Source organism: Chenopodium album, chromosome 25 (assembly GCF_948465745.1).
Source record: "Chenopodium album chromosome 25, dcCheAlbu1.1, whole genome shotgun sequence".
NCBI lineage: Eukaryota > Viridiplantae > Streptophyta > Magnoliopsida > Caryophyllales > Amaranthaceae > Chenopodium > Chenopodium album.
In genome coordinates this window covers 16,741,549-16,760,931 of record NC_137858.1, presented here as the reverse complement: position 1 = coordinate 16,760,931, position 19,383 = coordinate 16,741,549, and the positions used below count along the sequence as shown (strand labels likewise).

The following is a 19,383-nucleotide window of genomic DNA, read 5'->3' as shown; positions in this document are numbered from 1 at the left end:
CCCGTAGCTCACGACATGTCCACAATCCAATTAAGGCTCAAGAACCATCCAACTTAAACTTTACCCAAAAACAGGAAGAATGACCTAACTTAAAAATGATATGATTCTATAAGCATACGATCCAAACCTAACCTAAAGGAATTTGCCAGCTATAAACTAGCTCCAAACACAACTTGATACGACTTGAACCTACAACAAAAGTTAATTCGACTTGAATCGAACTTGGCCTGCAATCAAACGACTTCACATTACTCGAACCGAACTTGATCAAACTTGATCTAAATCTAATGATAAACTTAAAATAAAAAATTGAATTGAGTTCGAGTCAAAACATAATTTAACCCAACTGGAACCCGACTTGATTGCTCAAATGGATACCTATACCTGTACTCGATCATTTGCAAAAGTTTAGGTCCTATTATTTGCTCAACTAGTAAACTTGGATATTACCTTAAACTTAAGCAATAATATTGCAATTTTGCAAACATCATAAAACGATTTAATTGTACTTTTCCTTTTGATTCAACCAACTCATTCATGAACCCCGCTGACGTGTGTCTACCAGAATTTTCCTGTTTGATTATTATTATTATTTTAATCAAACCGGTAAATTCTTGCCTCTTCTTCTTCTTCAGAGATTTCAGTCTATTTTCCCAGAATTTCTGTATTTTTTTTTCTGATAGATCATAAATTCATTGCATGGAAATTGGATTACTTTTCAAATCTTTCATGAGGTTAGTCTTTTTCTTGCATTTTTGTGCTTTTACGTGAAGTGTGCAATTTGCCCTTGAATCTATGAAATTATAAACATCACATCACTATTAAAAAGTTAATTATTTAATTCCATATTTCTAATTAAGGAAATTATAGGTGTAAAAGCTTTGATCATGTTTAATTATTGGCATTTTGAACATTCGGATAATTACAACCGAATATTCCTCCATTTTTTTTCCTGGGGTTTTCTTTATTGTGTCTACTTTTTCTTTATTGCATTGTGGGTATGTCAAATTTTCATTTTTGATCTTTGATATTTGAATTTTTGAATTGTTTGGAGAGTAATCTGAATTGGGTTTTTGATTAATTTTTTTGGGTTTCTTTTAATTTAGCTGAAACTCTGAAAATGGACAGAAATCTGTTAGAATTTCATTGATTGCTTTGATTTGTCTGAAGATGGTTTGAATAGGGTATTTTGATTTTGTTGAGCTAAAATCTTCCTTTAAATAGAAAAATCACAAGTATTTTTGCTACTGGAAGAAGTTGGTGATTGTTTTGTTCGTTGAAATTTAGTTGGGTTTCTGATTTTAGTTTGAATTTGGGGTAGTTATATACCTATTTCAGATTCATGTGATCGTCATTTGGGTGTCTACATTACGAGTGATTGTAATCAAGGTTGGGGCGGAATTTGAATTTCATTTGTGAAAATGTTTGCTGTGGGGAGATTAGGAAGTTACATTAGCCGTGGTGTATGCACCGTCTCTGGCCCCTTTCATCCTTTTGGTGGAGCAGTAGATGTAATTGTGGTGGAGCAGCAAGATGGTGGCTTTAAATCGACCCCTTGGTATGTTCGATTTGGGAAGTTTCAAGGTGTTTTGAAAGCAACGGAGAGAGTAGTCAGTATTAATGTCAATGGAGTTGATGCTGATTTCCACATGTATTTGGATCATAAAGGGGAAGCATTTTTCGTTAAAGAGGTTGATGCAGCAGAAGGGGAAGCAGAGTCATATTATTCCTCTCCAGATGAGAAAGAAGTGAACTCTGATAGTTGGAGAACAAAAAAGTCTATGAGCTGCAACTATGATGCTAACCGGACAGAGTTGATTTCTGAACTTGAAGGAAGTAATGGAAAGGTTACAGCTCGGACCAATAGTAGTCGACGGGGAAGGATTTTTGGCCTTCCTTTTGGTAGACGATCGATGAAGGAGAATGGTTTCCGGGATGGAAATGCTAGTGCCGAAGTGGACAGTGTTAGTTCTTTGGAGCGTGCTGAGATTGCTGCGGACTTATTGGAAGTACGGTGGACAACTAATCTCTGTCCTGGCAAAAACCAAAGTGCCAGTGTTTCTAATGCAGCTAAAAGGCCTTCTTCTGTATCTACTGAAGGTAATGTTACTTCAGGTATGTCTGATTGCCTGCAGCCAATATCAAGTATTGAGAAAACTGATACTCAACTTTCATGTTTGATAAACCCTGACAATTCTGTGGAGTTTACCCTTGAAGAATCTTACGTTGCAGCTGATCTTACTGCTGTAGGATCAAATGAATCTGATGGAGTACATGTTGGCTGTAATAAAAACGACAAAATTTCTGTGAGTGAGTTCTCTGAGGATTCTAAGTCTAGTCCGAAACTTGCACAGACAGTGGCAAGTGAAATAGTTGAAGGCAATGCTTCACCTGAATCGCCTTTTAATAACATAAATGGCAAGCAGGAAAATATTGGCAAATGCAATGGAGATGAGGATACATTATGGAATGCTTCTACTTCTCATGATACAGATGTGGTTGGTACCTCTCGTCAATGTAGCGTAGGTGAGGTTCCTTTGGAGTACTCCAGCACAGGAGAGCCTTGTAAAAGTGTAACTGGCTCAATGAATGAGCTGACCTCAGAGGATCTTTATGCTGTTACCAGTGGTTTAAACTCGCTTCCTCTACTTTCAGAGCAGGAAAGTTCTATAACTAATGTGACACAATGTGCTCTTTCTTCAAGTCCTAAAGATCCTACTCAAGACATAAATAATGAAGTTACACCTTCAGATGATAAAGAGGAGCAATTCCTTTTTAGTGATCTTGATGACTCTAAGGTGGAGAAAGTGGAACATATTCAGACCTCATCATCAGGGAGTTCACTAGAAAGCAGTGAAGGAGGACTGCCAGAAACAACTTTCACAGATGAGTCACATCGTCAGACATGCAATCCTGCTCAAGATAATATGCTTATCAATGATGCAAGCCTTAAAATGAATTCAAATAGAATGTCGTGCCCTATAAGCATTTCAAAAGTTCTTGATGATTCTGAAGAGAAGGTCTTGGCACCAGTTGCAGAATCTTTACCTATTATGGTGTTTGATGGTGATGATCCATCACGTGATGCTCGTCAGACAGTTAGTCGTTCCTTGGATTCAACTCTTGAAGCTCGTAAGATGGTCAATAATGATGTTTCAGCTGCTTCAAGCTTGAGTGGAGGTCCGCAGCAAGTAGCACAATCATGCTTATTAACGGACAACTCTCAGTTATCAGAGGAAATCAAAAACATCATTTCTGATCCTGCAGTAGGTAAAGACAATTGATAATTTCATTGCAATAAAAACAAATATACTTATAAAAGAGGACATACTACAATTACAAGTGCTTTAGCTGACAATGTGGCTCTCTGATCAGCACCACTCTGGGTATCTTTTGTATCATCCTAAATAATTTGATACATCAAATTCTGAACCCGATTCTATATTAAATAGAATCAAAACAGTATATTTTATAGCTATTATGAATATATTTGTATTTCCTCAAAAAAAAAAAAAAAAAAAAAGAATATATTTGTATGAGTTACATAGGTTTTGAATATTTAATGAATCACTTTATAATGTTAATTATGCAGAGGTATCTCTCTGCAGACACTTGCTATTTGAAGGAATGGGCTACGAAGCTGCTGCTCAAGCATTCGACGCTGAAAAATTGGATATTGACAATTTTCTATCTCTCGGTCTTGATATTTTGAAAAACGATAAGCTTGTTGTCAGAATTGGTGGTCTTTATTTTCCATGGGATGCAGCTTTGCCTATTGCTTCAGCAATAGGTTCACAGGAAAAGGTACCAATGCTGGAACCGAAAGGCATGATAGCTGTTGGTCAAATTGATAATCAAAGTTCTGAAGGAGTCACACAGAAGTCTATAAATTCCGGAAATGGTTCTTGGAGATTATGGCCTTTCTCATTCAAGAGATCAAATAGCACGCAAAACAGAAATTCTAGCTCTGAAACTCCTGCTGAGGGCCTCAAAGATATTGATGGAATTTCAGATGCAGTTGTTCCCAGAGCAATGAAAAAGAAGATACGGGCAAAGTTTCCCACTTCTGAACAGCTTGCATCCCTAAATCTAAAGGAAGGGAAAAATGTTGTGACTTTCACATTCTCAACAGCAATGCTCGGAGAGCAGAAGGTTACTTTATTTGATAATTTTAATTTTCTTGTTTCTGCGTTATCTTCCTTCACCATCATTATTGGGTTTGTTTCTCAACTGAACTTATTTTCTGAATTGAACAGGTTGAGGCAAGAATATTTTTGTGGAAATGGAATGCACGGATTGTGGTCTCAGATGTTGATGGGACTATAACTAAGTAAGAAACTAAGAATTAATTTAAATTAAATGCTAATACTTAGCTAATCCCTTTTTTCTGTTATCGCTTCATTCAAAAGTATCATGAATGCATGTCCTTTTAGTCTTCCTTCTGAATGCAGCCATCAATGCATGTGAATAGCTAATTGATTTTTAGAATTGGTTTGTTATACTTTAGCTGCTTGTTCTTAATCTGGACTATGTGATTCTTGTTGCTGCCCTTTTAATCAATTTCAACTTATTTTCTTCAAAATTGGTTTGGTATACTTTAGTTTGCTTGTTCTATATCTGTGGATTTTTAGAGTCTTATTGTTGTCTGTTAAATCAAGGTTCAACTAGTTTCATGTGCTGTAAATATTAAATCCTTAGTGTTTTTGTTTGGCATTGACATTTCTATTTATGCTCTTAGACATTTATGTAATTTTCTTGACAAATCAGATGCATACATGATACGCCAGACCTAGACTCTACTTCAATGGTATACAAATTTCAATTTTTAGAGAATATGTATTGGTTTATTATTTGACGGATTATCCTTGCTGTAAAATGTATTAATATACATTTGATTGAATATCCAATTTTTCCCATTTCAATATATGAGGCATGTTAACTACCATACACAAGAATTAGTCACCTTTTGCCAACATGTGATATACATTGGCAATGTAATCAATGTACTTCGTATTAATTAACCTACAGTTCTACATTGATATTAAAAGGTGTAATTAATGACCGTTATTTGTTGCAAATAAATGTGGCCAAAATGTCTTCTGTTTAGTAATGGAATTTTGTTTTTTTGTTTTTGTTTTTTTTATTTTTATTTATTTATTTTTTTTATTTTTTGTGTTTTTTTTAATATCTTACAAGTGAAAGAAAATGAAAAGAAATAAGCTACATTTAACAGTAATGATCGCCTGACACTCTTTATAGTTATCACCATGCACACTGCTCACTCTCCTCTTGTAAAGGGTTTGATGTGTAGATCTGTTGTTTTCTTGAGCTTTTTATAAGGAACTTACAATATCTTTAGAAATCCTCTGTCATAATCATTTGTAACTCATTTAATTGGACATTTACCATACAGATCAGATGTTCTTGGGCAGTTCATGCCAATGATGGGAATAGATTGGTCTCAGACTGGTGTCACACATCTTTTCTCTGCTATTAAGGTTTGTCACACAACACTTTGTGGTAATTGTATTCAGCTATTGTTTTGAAAGTTCATTTATGGAAAATCTTCAACAATTTTCACAGATAGTAGAGCAACTTTTAGCTTTAAAAAATTATGAAATTTTCTTTCTGAAATCTCATTTAATTATCCTCTACTCTTTTTTGTGGGAAGTAATTTCTTAGTCAATGCTTTTTATCTAAGGATCAGGGGGTTTGTGAACAGTAGTTCTTTTCAATTCTAGTAGTGAGATTGCTTTATATTCAATTTACTACATCCTTTCATATATAGGAGACTCATTGAGCATTGGGCAGCACAATGTTATTTAATGGTAATTACTACATATACCAGAAAAATATGGTTATTTTACTACACCCTAGTTGTTATAATAGCAATTGCTTCTCGGTGATGGAACAAAATTACACAAGTACGCATGTATTCTGTGATTTCTGTCAGTATGCTAGATTGTTTATGTATGTTAAACAACTATCTTCCGCTCTCAATGCTAGATTTAGTGATTCAGAATTTCAGATTACTTAACTAATGTGCTCTTGCTGCAGGAAAATGGTTATCAACTGCTTTTCCTTAGTGCTCGCTCCATTTCACAAGCCTATCACACTCGGCAATTCTTATTTAACCTTAAACAGGTGATTGCTGAACCGGGTATTGATTTATTTTCTCTTATGATAGATTTTTTTTTTTCCCCCTTCTCAATGAGGATTTTGTTTTGAATCTTGTTAGGATGGAAAAGCACTACCGGAGGGTCCTGTCTTAATCTCTCCAGATGGACTTTTCCCTTCTTTGTATCGTGAAGGTTAGCTTCCCAAGTTGACTTAAGTTAGACATTGTATGTGCTATAAATAGTCCAGTGTTGTTGACTGCCTAACTTATGTTGAGTAGAGTATTACGGAGTTAATAAAAAAGGTTATGATAGTAGCAAAAGTAATTGTAACATATTTCATATATATATGTTGGCTTCTGCTGTTCTTTTTCAGGTTTCTCCCAAGCTATGTGTGCCTATGGTGCTATTCTTGTGTTGTCACTTGTCAGTGTTGTGTTCTTTTAGGCTTAGGGTGTTCTCCCCTTTAGAATATAAGCTTCCTCCCCCCCAACCCCCCTAAAAGTTTACCATTTGTAAAGAAAACAGAAAGATATGCTGATGGTTGCTGTAAGCTTATTACTAAAAATAGAAAAGTGATGTTATGTATCTACTTGGAGGGTGACCATATTGAAATTGAATTAATGCTGAAAAATGCTATCATAACAATAGGCCATTCTTTCATTTTTCAGTTGATGTATGTAAGCTTTATGTCCCTCATTTCTTTCTTCTTTTTGATGTAAGAGGGAGTGGGGATGGGATAGATGGTGTCAGGAATGAACAACTTGGTGATAAACTTTATTTGTTTGCATATCACGTAGGACATAGCCACATGTCACAATTATATAAGATAAGACCAGTACAATTAATGACCTGTAATTTTGGATCGTATTGAAGTATCATTGTTATGTGTGACAGCAAGGTTTACGTAACTCAGTGATTTACTGTTATAGTGTTATGCAATTTAAGCTGTATAACTTTTTTTTTTTTTTTTTTTTGAGCAGTAATTAGAAGAGCTCCTCATGAATTCAAGATAGCATGCTTGGAGGTTTGTTCCTTGACTACTTCTGCATCTATTTGTAGTTGAATCTGATTTTGCTACATTAGCCCCATTCTTCATTCAGTTCATTGTTCTGTAATCATACTGGTATTTGTAATTGCTTTGAAATGTGGATAATGCTATGATTGTACTTTGTTTTTTTGGGAATGTTTTGACTTTTGCATTATCCACATAATTTACTTTGACTCTTTTGGTGATTTATACTTGGGAAAGAATGTTGGATCTTATTAGATTTATCCCAATGTGTACTTTCATGATATAAATTATTTTGTATTTTTTTTTTTTAATGAATAAGTAAAGACATTAGTGATTGAAATTGTGCATCACAAGCATGAAAGTCTAAAGGTTGCCAAAAAGTAAAAAGAGGAAGTATGATCCATCCATTTGTGTGTTCCATGTTTTTGTTTTAATTTTTACAAAGTAATTCTTATCCTTTACCTTGGAGTGAAAAGCCCAGGCTTTTAATACATGTTGTCATTCTTTTTCTCTGAAAACTTATTTTGACTTATTTGAACTCATATTTACTTTTCCTGAACTTTTTTTTAGTTGTTAATTTAACATGGTAGTTTTAACTGAAGGTACTGGCCCTTATCTGAAATTATTTAAGGTGATAAAACAATGGCTATAGTGCATAGGGGGGTTGGGTTACGTCCATTAAGTTGCCAACTTTAGTTTAAACACATGGGGCTTTACTAAGGTGCTCTTCTGTTATGATGTAAGTATTTTGGTCACCTGTGCAGCACATCTTGGGCTTGGTTGAGGTGGTCTGATATGGTCTTGTTCCCTTAAGGCCTCTACACCTCTAATGGCTCGATATTTACCCTAGCTTGACACAAATCTCAGATTGTTTCAAGCGCCACAGGAGAATAAGAGGCCTTCTATTTTGTCCTACCCCGAGATCATATATGTCTTAGTAGGAATAATGGCAAGAAGTTGCTATTTCATTATTGGCTATTCATTTGGTTTTGTTAAATTGGAATGGATTGTCTTAGTGATACATAAAGCATGATATGATAATTGTAATTTTTCCCGTTGATATTTTTAGGGGCTTCTAGACTTAAACTTGATCTTTTTCTGTTTCTGTTTCATCTATGAACATTCTGTTTATTAAAAAAAAAAGGAAATCTGTTTCTTGCTCATGTCTTGCTGCTGATTGAGTGATTTAATTATTTACTGATTAAATAGAACTGTGAGACTGCTTTCAAAAAAAAAAAAAAAAAAAGAACTGTGAGACTGAGTGTACTCCTTTGCTGATCACTAAATTTCCTCTTCTTTCCTGTCTGGTGCTTGCCCATGCATCAGGGGTTGAATTAGGAAGACTGGAGCATGGTTGGAACTTTTTGCATAAATGTTATTGCTAATTAGGATTTTGGGCAGAATAGAATTTATGTGGATGATCCCATTATTTTTACGATATGTAATACCATTGTGCAATTTTTAGCTGTGTCCGTCGTCAAAAAAAAAAATTAAAAAAAAAAATAATAATAATAAAAATAGAACCTAGCTTAACAATACTTCATCCTCTGTCCTTGCTATCAAGAATATTTTTCATGCCCCTGTATCAAATTTGTTTTGGACGTCTCAGTTCCATAAAAATGAATCATCCTGATGCATCTCCAAACAATAAGCACTCCAGTTCTTCCAATCCCATGTATTGTTTATTATATCAGGTCGAAATAAGAGTATAGCAGGGAGAGATTCACCCAATTTCATCCAAGTCTCTCTGCTGAGAAGATTGAAAATTAAGGGCTATCTGGCTAGGGAATCAAGATTCAGCTCCCCTCCTTTCCATTTCAAGGAAACCACAACATCCTTTACTTTAATCTGATAAGAAAAAGTATGGAGGGAGGGGAACTTCTGTTCTATGTTTTTAACTTTGCAATACCAATCTGGCTAAGAATTTGCTTTTAATGCTTTTCTTTTTGGCATTGAATTCTGTTTCTATTGCATATGTGGAAAAGTTACACTTGTCTTGAAATTTATGATGTGTAACTAATCATCAATGGGGAAATGTTGCTTATGGATTTTGCAATGGTGGTTATATAGGATGTTAAGGTGCTGTTTCCATTAGATCACAATCCATTCTACGCCGGGTTTGGAAATAGAGACACTGATGAGTTAAGCTATCTTAGAGTTGGAATGCCTAGAGGGAAGATCTTTACCATTAATCCCAAGGTAAAATTACTCTTGCATTAATACCAAAAAAGGAAAAAAAAATAAATGGGTCATTAGTAGCTAATAACATAATATTTGTTTTATGCAGGGTCAGGTTGTTGTGAACCGTCGAGTGGACTCAAAATCATATACTTCCCTCCATGTTCTTGTACATGACATGTTTCCTCCAACAACTTTGCATGAACAGGTTATTTCTTTATTTAATATGATAATCTGCTGATAGATGATTTGATAGTTTGTGTACTTGTTTTTTTTTTAATTGGGTCTGACATTGTTAATTGCTGAAAGTGTTAATGTCATAGTGGTTACTATGTCAATAGGGGTGGTGATGGCAATTGTTGGGGTTTTAGGATTTGAGAGAGGTGATGGTGAGGGGTTTAGGGTGCTACTTGGGAAATATCTGACTGTTGTGTGTTTTTTAGTTTATTTATTTATTTATTTGTGTGTGTGTGTGTGTGTGTGTGGTGGGGGTGGTGGGGAAGTAATGTGTTGATGAGAAATTGAGGATATGTGTTTGTATAATTTGACAGTGAGGCATTGCATTAAAATTAGTTGTTTGACAGAACCATAATGCCCCATGTAAACTTATCAATAATGTTTTGGTTGCAAGGAAGGAAAGTGCTTAAAGTAAGTTGTAATTTAAATTAGCAAAAAAGATTGAAAAGGAAAATAAGAATGATATCATTATAATTTTTCATTCTTGGGAATTGTCTTGGCCATGATATGTTTTGCATTAAAATTTCATTATAAATTGCTGTGAGGATGCAAGGACTAAATTTCCACTCTTTAAAGTTTGATTAAGCACACCTCCTGAAGAATCCTTAGATTTGACATTGGCTAACTGTATTTATTTTTGAGCGAACATATTTAGAGTAAGATGTTGTAAAACACTGTTTTACAAGTCAGTTTAAAGAATGACCTGCCGTATCATGTAATGGTATATTGACTGTTGAAGAGTTAGAGCAAGGATGAATATGAGAATTCTCAGAAGTTTTTGGCTGGAATGTGGTTTGATGTGGATTTTTTAATTAGTTTTCAATTTCTGATATACTCTAGATCCAGGAGGATTACAACTCGTGGAACTTCTGGAAACTACCACCTCGAGATGCCATTTGAAAGATCTGCTGCATACTATGAATTGACAGTTAGTATGGCTTTAAAAATAGGAAGGAATATATGTGCATGTTACTCCAACAGGTTAGGTATTCTATTCTTCTTTCGTCCTCTATTAATTGTCTAACATTGGTGGTTCTATTAGTTGGAGGTTAAAAAAATGATCAAAAATAATGAAATTACATGCATATACACCATTCTCGTGCTAAAGATTATTACCATGCAGCTTTGACCCCAAGTATGTGAGTATTTTAATAGCTATCCATCACTGCTAAATGATCAATATAGTAAAGAGTGGTCATGAAGGAAAACAATACTTGGAGAGTTGGAGGGGTAGGGTGGCATTGTCAATTTGCCATGGATATTGGCAACAAAATTTGCTTGCTATATTACCTGCGTATTCATTAATGTTATCAAGATATAGAACTATCTACTGGCCATCGAATGAATAGTTTACTATGTTGGTACTTGGTACCATCTTCTTTTTTTGACGTTTAACCAATCACTTCTTATATCAGTGGAATTTTAAATGCTATCCTAATTGAAAATTTATTTTGTGTATCAAACAATGCTAGGAACATAAGATTATGATTATCTTAGCATATAGATGGTAGAATAAAGAAATGGGGATATGCGGCCTTGCATGCTACGTATGTACTGATTCAAAATCACCTACTGAGAATCAAGTTTCTGCAGGTTCTGAAATGACAATATTGGATCTTCTGCATTTTTATCCACGCAGGAGTCGGCTCATGCCCTTCAGTTGATATTGTACGAGAGGAGAACTGCCAAAGAATGTGTATAATAGTTTTTTCTTCTCTTGTTTGGTCAATGTCTTTGTTTTGACTGTTGTACAGAATTTAGAGTTATCACAAATCTTTACTATATAGGTGAATATAATGGAAGATGAAGAAGCAATCAATCGAGTCTACGACTTCTTTTGTTGCTGTCATCATTTATCTCTTACGCAAGCAACAAACACGATAGGTAGCATACTGATATATATAGGATTTCAGGGAAAACACAGTTTCGAACTGAAGGGGAAAGAAAGTGATGTAAATTTGTGTGGATGTATCATGTATGACCTTCTAAAACTAGCTACTTAGTATATGAGAATCTTTGTTCTTACAAGTTATATATGAGTGTATGGGATGTTAAATGTTATGCCGCAAAGGGGATTTGTTAGTCAAAAGACAGAATTCCTGATTATTTATTTATTTTTTTTTTTTTTTATAAAACTTTTTTCTTGCATTTGCTTTGAAAATTTTGTTATTCTTCATATAAGGGAAAATAAAAAGAATAAACCAATTTCAAAGAAGTGCCAGAATGATTAATGGACTAGTTTATAGTCTTTATACTACGTATTAATAAATCAATACGTCTTGTGTGTGGCTAGCCACATAGTGTGGGCACATTTGCTTATAATAATAATCATTATTTGTTAATATGAGTAATCTCAATTATTCATGTGGTTTATATTTATTTGCTCATAGAGTAATTCCAACTTATTATACACGTAACATCAATTAATTAAAATAATATGTAACCCCATTTCTTCATTTGAGTAATCACTCTTCTTTTGTTTGACTATTAAATAAATTACTCTACTTGTTTATAAGAGTTATCTCATTATCTGTTGTGATAACCCATTATCCAAAAAAATAAATAAAAAAAAAAAATAAAAAAAAAAAAACCATTTGATCATCAAAGTAACCCCATTACTTAACTAATTGCTTATACTTTCTCCGTTTTTTCTGTATAAGAGAGATAGATTGATAGAATTTATTTGTTAAAAAGAAAAGTATTGCAACTAATTTGAAGCTTCCATTTAAGAAAAGTGATGTAACTTGAAAAACGGAGAAAATATGTGAATTGATGACACCATGTAAACCCTGTTAGATCCGTTCAAGTATCTCAAATTTTATGGAATTATGGATTTGGATAAGCATGTTCGACCCAAATAGACATCTCAATTCGCTCCAAAGATGGTTTTAGAAAAGAGACATCCCTCGTAAACTCCAAATTTCCTTTGACCAATATTTCATAACAGTAGGAGTTTGAGACACTCTTCACAAAAGAAACATTATCCCGTTGAATATATGCCATTTGTGCAATCAGCAAGATGAAACAGTTGATCATCTTTTTCTCAACTGCACTGGAACCAAAGAAGTTTGGAATCTCCCTTATAAAAACAAAAAATGGTTAGATTGCTCAACCTTGTTTCTAAAACTAACAGAAAAATTAATGAATTTAATTAAGAAAACACACAAACACTTTAAGGAAATTTATCTTCCTCGTTTAGAGTATTTGAAAAGAGCGGGATGCTATTATCTTCCATAATGAAACCTTCGACATCTTTAAGTTTAACCACCGAGCACAATTTTTGTGTTCAATGAGTGCCACCAAAGAATTATCATAAATACCTTTTCCTCCATAAGATCTCCCATCCCGAGATCTCATAATCATTCTTCTCGTACTCAATACCCATCATCCATTTTTATTTCATGGAAGACTCCTCCCAACAGCTTCTTCAAGCTCAATTTAGACAGTTAGGCTTGCAACAACTCAGCAGTGAAAGGAATGATTATATGAGATAGCAGCGGAGCACTCATTATAGCATGTACGTTCAATCTCGACAAGCCAAAGTATTTATAGCGAAAACTACGACTCTTGATAAAGGAGTTCAACTAGCTATTCCATGTGACATTTAGAACATTGAAATTGAAGGGGATAACCTATTAGTCATCAACTCAATAAAACACATTTGGGCAAAACTTTGGCAGATCGCGCATTCGCGCATATTATCGAAGACATCGTTCTCTCCTTTCTCCATTCGCAATCAGAGTATCCAGCACGTTTATCGTGACTCGTGAGACAAATCGTGCAACGGATTAGATTGCTAAATGTGGGTCATTTAGTATATTTTTTTTTGAAATGGCTACCCACCTATTGTAGGTGGGCGGGTCATTTAGTATATAATAGTATGGATATTGGTGTTTGTAATAACTCTAGGTTTGTTTCCTATTCTTTTTTCTTATATATTGTGCATTGAAATTTCTCTCCTGAGGCTTCTAAAGAGGGTTTCTCAATGTTTAGTTTTCTTATATTTAAAAAAAAGTTCATTCGCGTGCCTTGATTTTATGGTTGATCCAACCCGAACCCGGCCCGTCGAACGATCACCTCTGCTAGTGTGTAAATTCCTGCTACATTACAGACTTACAGTATTACACTACTCAGTACTACTTACACATAAATTAGAAGAAAACCAAATCCAACAACGATCAAAACACCGCCGTGAACCAATGACCGGCGTCGGAAGACAACGGTGGAAGAACAAAAAAGCGTCGAAACGCTCAATCCTAATTTTCTCTCTCCTCATTCTCTCTCTCATCTTCTTCATCTTCTACCAAGAAATCTCCACTTTCATTCTCCCACTCTCCTCCAAATCTCTCTCCTCTCAATTCCCACAATGCGTCGCAAAAACCGTCGAGAAATTCTTGTGGTATGCCCCTCACAGTGGATTCAGCAATCAGCTATCCGAGTTCAAAAACGCTGTTTTAATGGCGGCGATTCTTAATCGGACTTTGATTGTTCCTCCTGTTTTGGATCATCATGCTGTTGCGCTTGGTAGTTGTCCTAAGTTTAGGGTTTTGGAACCCAAGGAGCTTCGGGTTCAGGTTTGGGATCATGCTATTGATTTGCTTAAGGAAGGAAGGTTAGTTACATTGCTTTTTGTTATGAATTTTTATTATAGATTTGATTTCATTTGAATGTGATTTTTTGTTGTAGTTTTGTTTTGAGGAATTGAAATGTCATGAATGTGAATTTAGAGGTTTTATTTGGTTGTGTTTTTAACTTGTTTATTGTAATTATCAACAGAATTAGGCAGAATGGATGAATATTTAGGGGTTTATGTAATGTTAATGATGCAGAAGTTGATTTCTTTGCCGTAAGTTCATGAATCATTAGCCTTGAATTGGGATGATTCCGATTTTTCGGTCTCCGATTATAGGCTCTGGCAGAATTATGAAGCTAGGAATGTCTTAATTGAAGCATTTTTTTGGTATTTAGTTTATTTAGGTGAATGCTGAACTTAGCACCGCGCGTTTGGAAGATGGTAATGAGAATGAATTAAGTTCATCTTGGTAAACCTATCAATTGTTCATGCTAATGCAATCTCATCCCAAAACTTGTGTTTCCTTCATGTAAATTTCCATTATCATCCAGTAATACTCCCAGTTGTTAATCGATGGTAATGAAAATAATGAAGAAAAAGAAATACTTTAGGATAAACATACCTTACCATTTGACTTTGCTTCGGACTTTCCTTACAATTTTATATGCAAATTAATTATCGCTTATTAGCAGTTTAGCACCTATGTAAGACCCTTAATTGTATTTTGTTGATGAGAGAAAATTGCCTGTGTTTTGTAATTTATAGCCATCTTTGAGCAATTGATATGAGAAACATGGGTTGGTGTAGAAATCTGGGGAAAAGTGAACCAAATGAGCCTGACCAACTTTTTGGTCTGGAAGATGGAATTGTGCCCGAAACCAAATTTGACCAACATTGCACACTTTCTTTGGGATAATAAGCGTTTAGGCCTACATAATATTATCTTAGAATGGCTTCCTTCCTGCCTCCCATATAAATGGACAGCTGCCATCACTATTTATTTTATACCCGAAACATAATTACTTAATTTTGATCAACATTGCAGACTCTGGGATTATATGCTCACTTCTTTCTCTGATAACTACCAAATGAAACCTATGCAGGGGAGACTAACACTATATTTGGATAGAAAGAAATGGAAGGAAAAGAAGAGAAGAGAAAGGGAGGGACAAATTCTCTTGTTTGGGTAAAAGATTGGGGGAAGGAAGGAGAAGGAGAGGGAGAGATCTATTTTCTCTCTCTCTTTAATAAGCATAATCCCTCCTACATTGTAGAGATTTGGAGGGAAAATGGAGCTCACCTCCTCCTCCCTTTCTTTTCCCTTCCCTTCCTCCTTAGCTATCCAAACAAAGTGTAAAGGAAATTTTGTTAGAAATACTGAACCCATGCAAGTTAGGATATATACTTTCCAAAGTTTACTTTTTTTGTTGGATCAAGATCTGATCTATAACAGTCAAATAAGCTATTCATTGTTTTTTTTTTTTTTTTTTTTTTTTTTTTTTTTTTTTTTTTTTTTTTTTGTATTAATGGATTAGTTCAAAGTAGGCTGATTTGCAATCCTATTATCGTACCCCATGTCCTAACCTTAAATAGTTTTTTTTGGAAAGTTTTTTCTGTAAATGGCTCCCTGATCAACTCTTTCCAAAAAATTTGATTGGAAAATCTTAAATTTTACTTCCTCCGTTCTTTTAATATTGCAACAATGGACTTTTTGCACTATTCATCACTCTTGTTTGACCATATAATATGATTTATACGCTAAGCAAAATATAGTCATGTGGGATCTTGTTGGATTCGTCTCATAAAATACTTTAATAATATCAACTTTTAATAATTTTTACTCTTACACAATCATAGATATTTAGCATGTAAAATGTGCATTGGGATGCGTAATTTCCTCCTTGTTGCAATATTAATATAACGGAGGAAGTATTAACACTCTGCTTATGGTGTCTCTACTACATCAAATTTTGTTGCATAAAATTTTGACTCTTTTTTTAAAGTAGTAGTAATGGAAAAAGGCCAAAAAAGTGGCTTTATCTTTATCAAGTATTTAGGTTTTAAATTAAATACGGAGTGTTGGATTGGATTACTTTGGATCTTAATGGGATAAAATCTGGATCTAGAATATCATCATTGCCTTTGGATTGATAATAACCCAGTCTTGACTTTACCTGCACAAAGCACAATTGGTGACTCAAATACAATTCTACCCCAGGAAAATTCTTGTTTTGATTGATTAGAACAGGATAATGATAAACTAGGAATGGAGGCTGGAGCTTACCTGATTGTTCTTCCCTATAGAGTAATTTATGGAAAGCAGGAAGATTGATTGAGAGGGAGGATTAGTAATCCTGTAAATGATAAAAGGATATTTGATACTATGAGATAAAATTTACGCATTTTGTTTCTGATTAGGACATTCAAGGGAAAAGCTATGGAAGTAATGAAACCTCAAAATTTTCCCTTTCCATTTGCCTCTTGTGAGTAAACAGAAAGACAAGCCCACTCTAATCCTATATAAAACATATCTCTATGAGAAGGCAACTAGTTTGTTGTGTATAATGCAAATGACTGCCAGAATCTTCGATAGTGAAATGCATGATATGATCATTACATTTGGAGTTTAGGTATAGACTGATGTGTGAAGTATAATCTCTACGTTTATCGTTGCATTAAAAAGGGATCTATGTTGTGCTGTATGATTGGGCAAAGCAATTACTATTATAGTTTTTCTTCTCTAGTTTATGTTCACGTTCAAGATGGAGGAATCTGAATTTTCTGGGTTGCTTTGCTTAAAGTACTAAGTCTATCACTGCTTTATTGTATTTTAAAGACACTAGGACACAAAATATTAAAGGGTATGTTCATGCTAGTGAAATTCTCATGTCTTGTCATCTAATCTGCTTGATGGACTTTCTATGTACTGATAGATCTAGTGCCTTTTCTACATTTACTATGACTATGAATACTAATTTCACATGTTTTTGATAAGAACAATTGTTTCAATGTTTGGCTGGATTGGTATTCTGTAATAGGGAACAATTTCTTGCAACAAATCAAATACTGTCATTTATCTGGAACAATTTCATAGCTGGATCTGTAGTTATTTGACTTATTTCTTTTGCAGATTAATTCTCCTGTCTTATTATCTTTTTAGATCAAACCTAATTTTCTCATGTACACCTGCAGGTATGTATCCATGGCAGAGATCATTGATCTTTCTTCAGTATCTACTGTGGTTAAAACAATAGATTTCAGACATTTTATATCAATGTGGTGTGGTGTGGGCTTAGATTCTTTTTGCTCAGATGACCCCAATATCCAGACATCTTTGATGAGTGATCTGAAGAAATGTGGGTCTTTTCTATCTGGATTTCATGGTAATGTAGATATGTGTTTGCATGCTATTGATGTAGATTGCAGAACTACAGTCTGGACATATCAAGAGAATGATTCTGATGGGGGACTGGATTCCTTTCAGCCTGATGAACAACTCAAAATAAAAAAGAAAATTTCATATGTTAGGCATCGACGAGATGTGTATAAAAGTCTTGGACCTGGTTCTGAAGCTTATTCTTCAACTGTGCTAGCGTTTGGAAGTTTATTCACTGCTCCATATAGAGGTTCACAGCTCTACATTGACATTAAAGAATCTCTAAGAGACCATAAAATTCAATCCTTGCTTGGTAAGATTGATTTTATGCCATTTGCTCCAGAAATCATTAATGCAGGAAAGGAGTTTGTCCAAAAGAACATCAGAAAACCATTTCTTTGTGCACAACTAAGGTTGTTAGATGGGCAATTTAAGAATCATTGGAAGGGAACCTTTTCAGTGCTTAAGCAAAAGGTTGAAACTTTAAAACAGAAGGGCTCTCTCCCTATTCATATCTTTGTGATGACTGATCTTCCCAGAAGTAATTGGAGCAGCTGTTACCTGGGAGACTTGGCCAGCAATGCAGACTTATTCAAACTTCATGTCTTGAGTGATGAAGAGGAGGTTGTGAAAAGAACTGCAAGTAAAATTGCAGCCGCATTCGATAGCACTAAGGTTAGCCATTGCTCTCATCAGCCACTTGATGTTCTTCTTTACATAGAGGAGACTGTTTGTAGCTGTGCTTCCCTGGGATTTGTTGGGACAGCTGGGTCTACAATTGCAGAAAATATAGAGATGATGAGAAAGAACAGCGTCTGTTTAAATTCTGATGAGATTGCAGTGTGACTCCATGTTTTGAGAAGCAAACTTTAATTGTTGAACGTTGCCTATCAAATTGATTTGCTATCTCATGAGACTCTAGTCTCAGTGGCTACTGCAAGCTGACTAGTTAGTGTCTCTCTTTGCTGGATTCCTGGAAACTAACCATGGTGCACTACGGATAAAATCATGAAGCCTGGTGATTGCTGCACTGATTGCTGGAATTGTTATTGGCAGCCTTCCTGTCTTCCTGCTACACTTTTGCAGGACTGATGTGTTTAACGCATTGTATGGCATGAAGCAAGTTCACATACGTTGGGAGGTTGTGGAGTGGATAAGTGTTAAAATATAATATGTTCATATCTGTCATATGCACAAGGTATGCCTGGCGCAGTTGGTGAGATGGATGCCAATGAAGTTATAAAACTCTACAAGTGCAATAAAGTTATAAAACTCTATAAGTGCAATAAAGTTGTGGGTTTGATACTCGCTTTGCAACTTTCTTTTCGTTACTCTTTTCGTTTTTTGATTCACAAATTTCTGGATTTCCCTTGTTTTAACTCAACCCTGTTTTGGCCTCAAATTTGAAAATATCGTGCTCTTTAAAGCCATCTATCATTTATTAGAAAGCTTTCTTGGAAAATGTTATTTTGCCAAATAATACACAGCATTATCAGATAATAATCATGTAACATGGTCATTGGCTAAAGTATTTTCCTTTTTACTTGTGACACAGCTCCTTCCATCTAGTGAAGAGAATCTTGTAAATTGCTTGATAAAGAAGATTATTAAGAGTGCATAATGAGCTATAAGAATTTCGTGTTGGATAATTATAAAAAATATATGCGCTGCATCTGAAACTGGAAATGTGATTGATTAGTTGGATGGATTATCTATCGATCAGAGGCAATGTTCCAGATCTGGCAATATATTGATATTTGCTCAAAACCATTATTATGCATGTCCCTGTAGGTGTAGTCGCAGCTACAGTCCTTTGGTTTAGCTGGCTCATCACCTCCTTTGCATCTGATGGTATATGAAGTGCAAATTTACAGTTTAAAGAAACGCA

The 19,383-nt window shown here is 34.7% G+C and overlaps 2 protein-coding genes across 7 annotated transcripts; both read left to right on the top strand.

The window, feature by feature from the left end:
- Positions 1–500: 500 nt before the first annotated feature.
- On the top strand, positions 501–11,602 carry LOC145613528 (phosphatidate phosphatase PAH2-like). 6 transcript variants are annotated; one of them, XM_081668649.1, is made up of 13 exons: positions 501–734; positions 1,322–2,100; positions 2,251–3,270; positions 3,593–4,152; positions 4,257–4,330; positions 5,414–5,498; positions 6,058–6,144; positions 6,239–6,311; positions 7,100–7,143; positions 9,202–9,330; positions 9,419–9,517; positions 10,387–10,527; positions 11,140–11,602. In XM_081668649.1, exons 2-12 carry the CDS (start codon positions 1,422–1,424, stop codon positions 10,444–10,446), a joined length of 2,910 nt encoding a protein of 969 aa, XP_081524775.1. In that variant the 5' UTR covers positions 501–734; positions 1,322–1,421; the 3' UTR covers positions 10,447–10,527; positions 11,140–11,602. The 6 variants fall into 6 exon arrangements, with proteins under 6 accessions (XP_081524775.1, XP_081524774.1, XP_081524772.1 ...); XM_081668648.1 differs by having other exon boundaries at positions 1,322–2,115; XM_081668646.1 differs by having other exon boundaries at positions 1,322–3,270; positions 11,140–11,242; positions 11,334–11,602.
- A 2,069-nt stretch (positions 11,603–13,671) lies between these two features.
- On the top strand, positions 13,672–18,928 carry LOC145614846 (O-fucosyltransferase 30-like). Its single transcript, XM_081669906.1, has 2 exons — positions 13,672–14,158; positions 17,312–18,928. Exons 1-2 carry the CDS (start codon positions 13,746–13,748, stop codon positions 18,339–18,341), a joined length of 1,443 nt encoding a protein of 480 aa, XP_081526032.1. The 5' UTR covers positions 13,672–13,745; the 3' UTR covers positions 18,342–18,928.
- Positions 18,929–19,383: the final 455 nt, after the last annotated feature.

What these genes read in the sequence shown, in the direction of transcription:
- LOC145613528 (XM_081668646.1), top strand. Translation starts at nt 1,422, where the DNA reads ATGTTTGCTGTGGGGAGATTAGGAAGTTACATTAGCCGTGGTGTATGC. An exon ending in GTTGATGGGACTATAACTAA is followed by an intron (nt 4,331 to 5,413) that starts GTAAGAAACTAA and finishes TTTACCATACAG; the next exon opens with ATCAGATGTTCTTGGGCAGT. An exon ending in TCAAGATAGCATGCTTGGAG is followed by an intron (nt 7,144 to 9,201) that starts GTTTGTTCCTTG and finishes GTGGTTATATAG; the next exon opens with GATGTTAAGGTGCTGTTTCC.
- LOC145614846 (XM_081669906.1), top strand. Translation starts at nt 13,746, where the DNA reads ATGACCGGCGTCGGAAGACAACGGTGGAAGAACAAAAAAGCGTCGAAA. An exon ending in GATTTGCTTAAGGAAGGAAG is followed by an intron (nt 14,159 to 17,311) that starts GTTAGTTACATT and finishes GTACACCTGCAG; the next exon opens with GTATGTATCCATGGCAGAGA.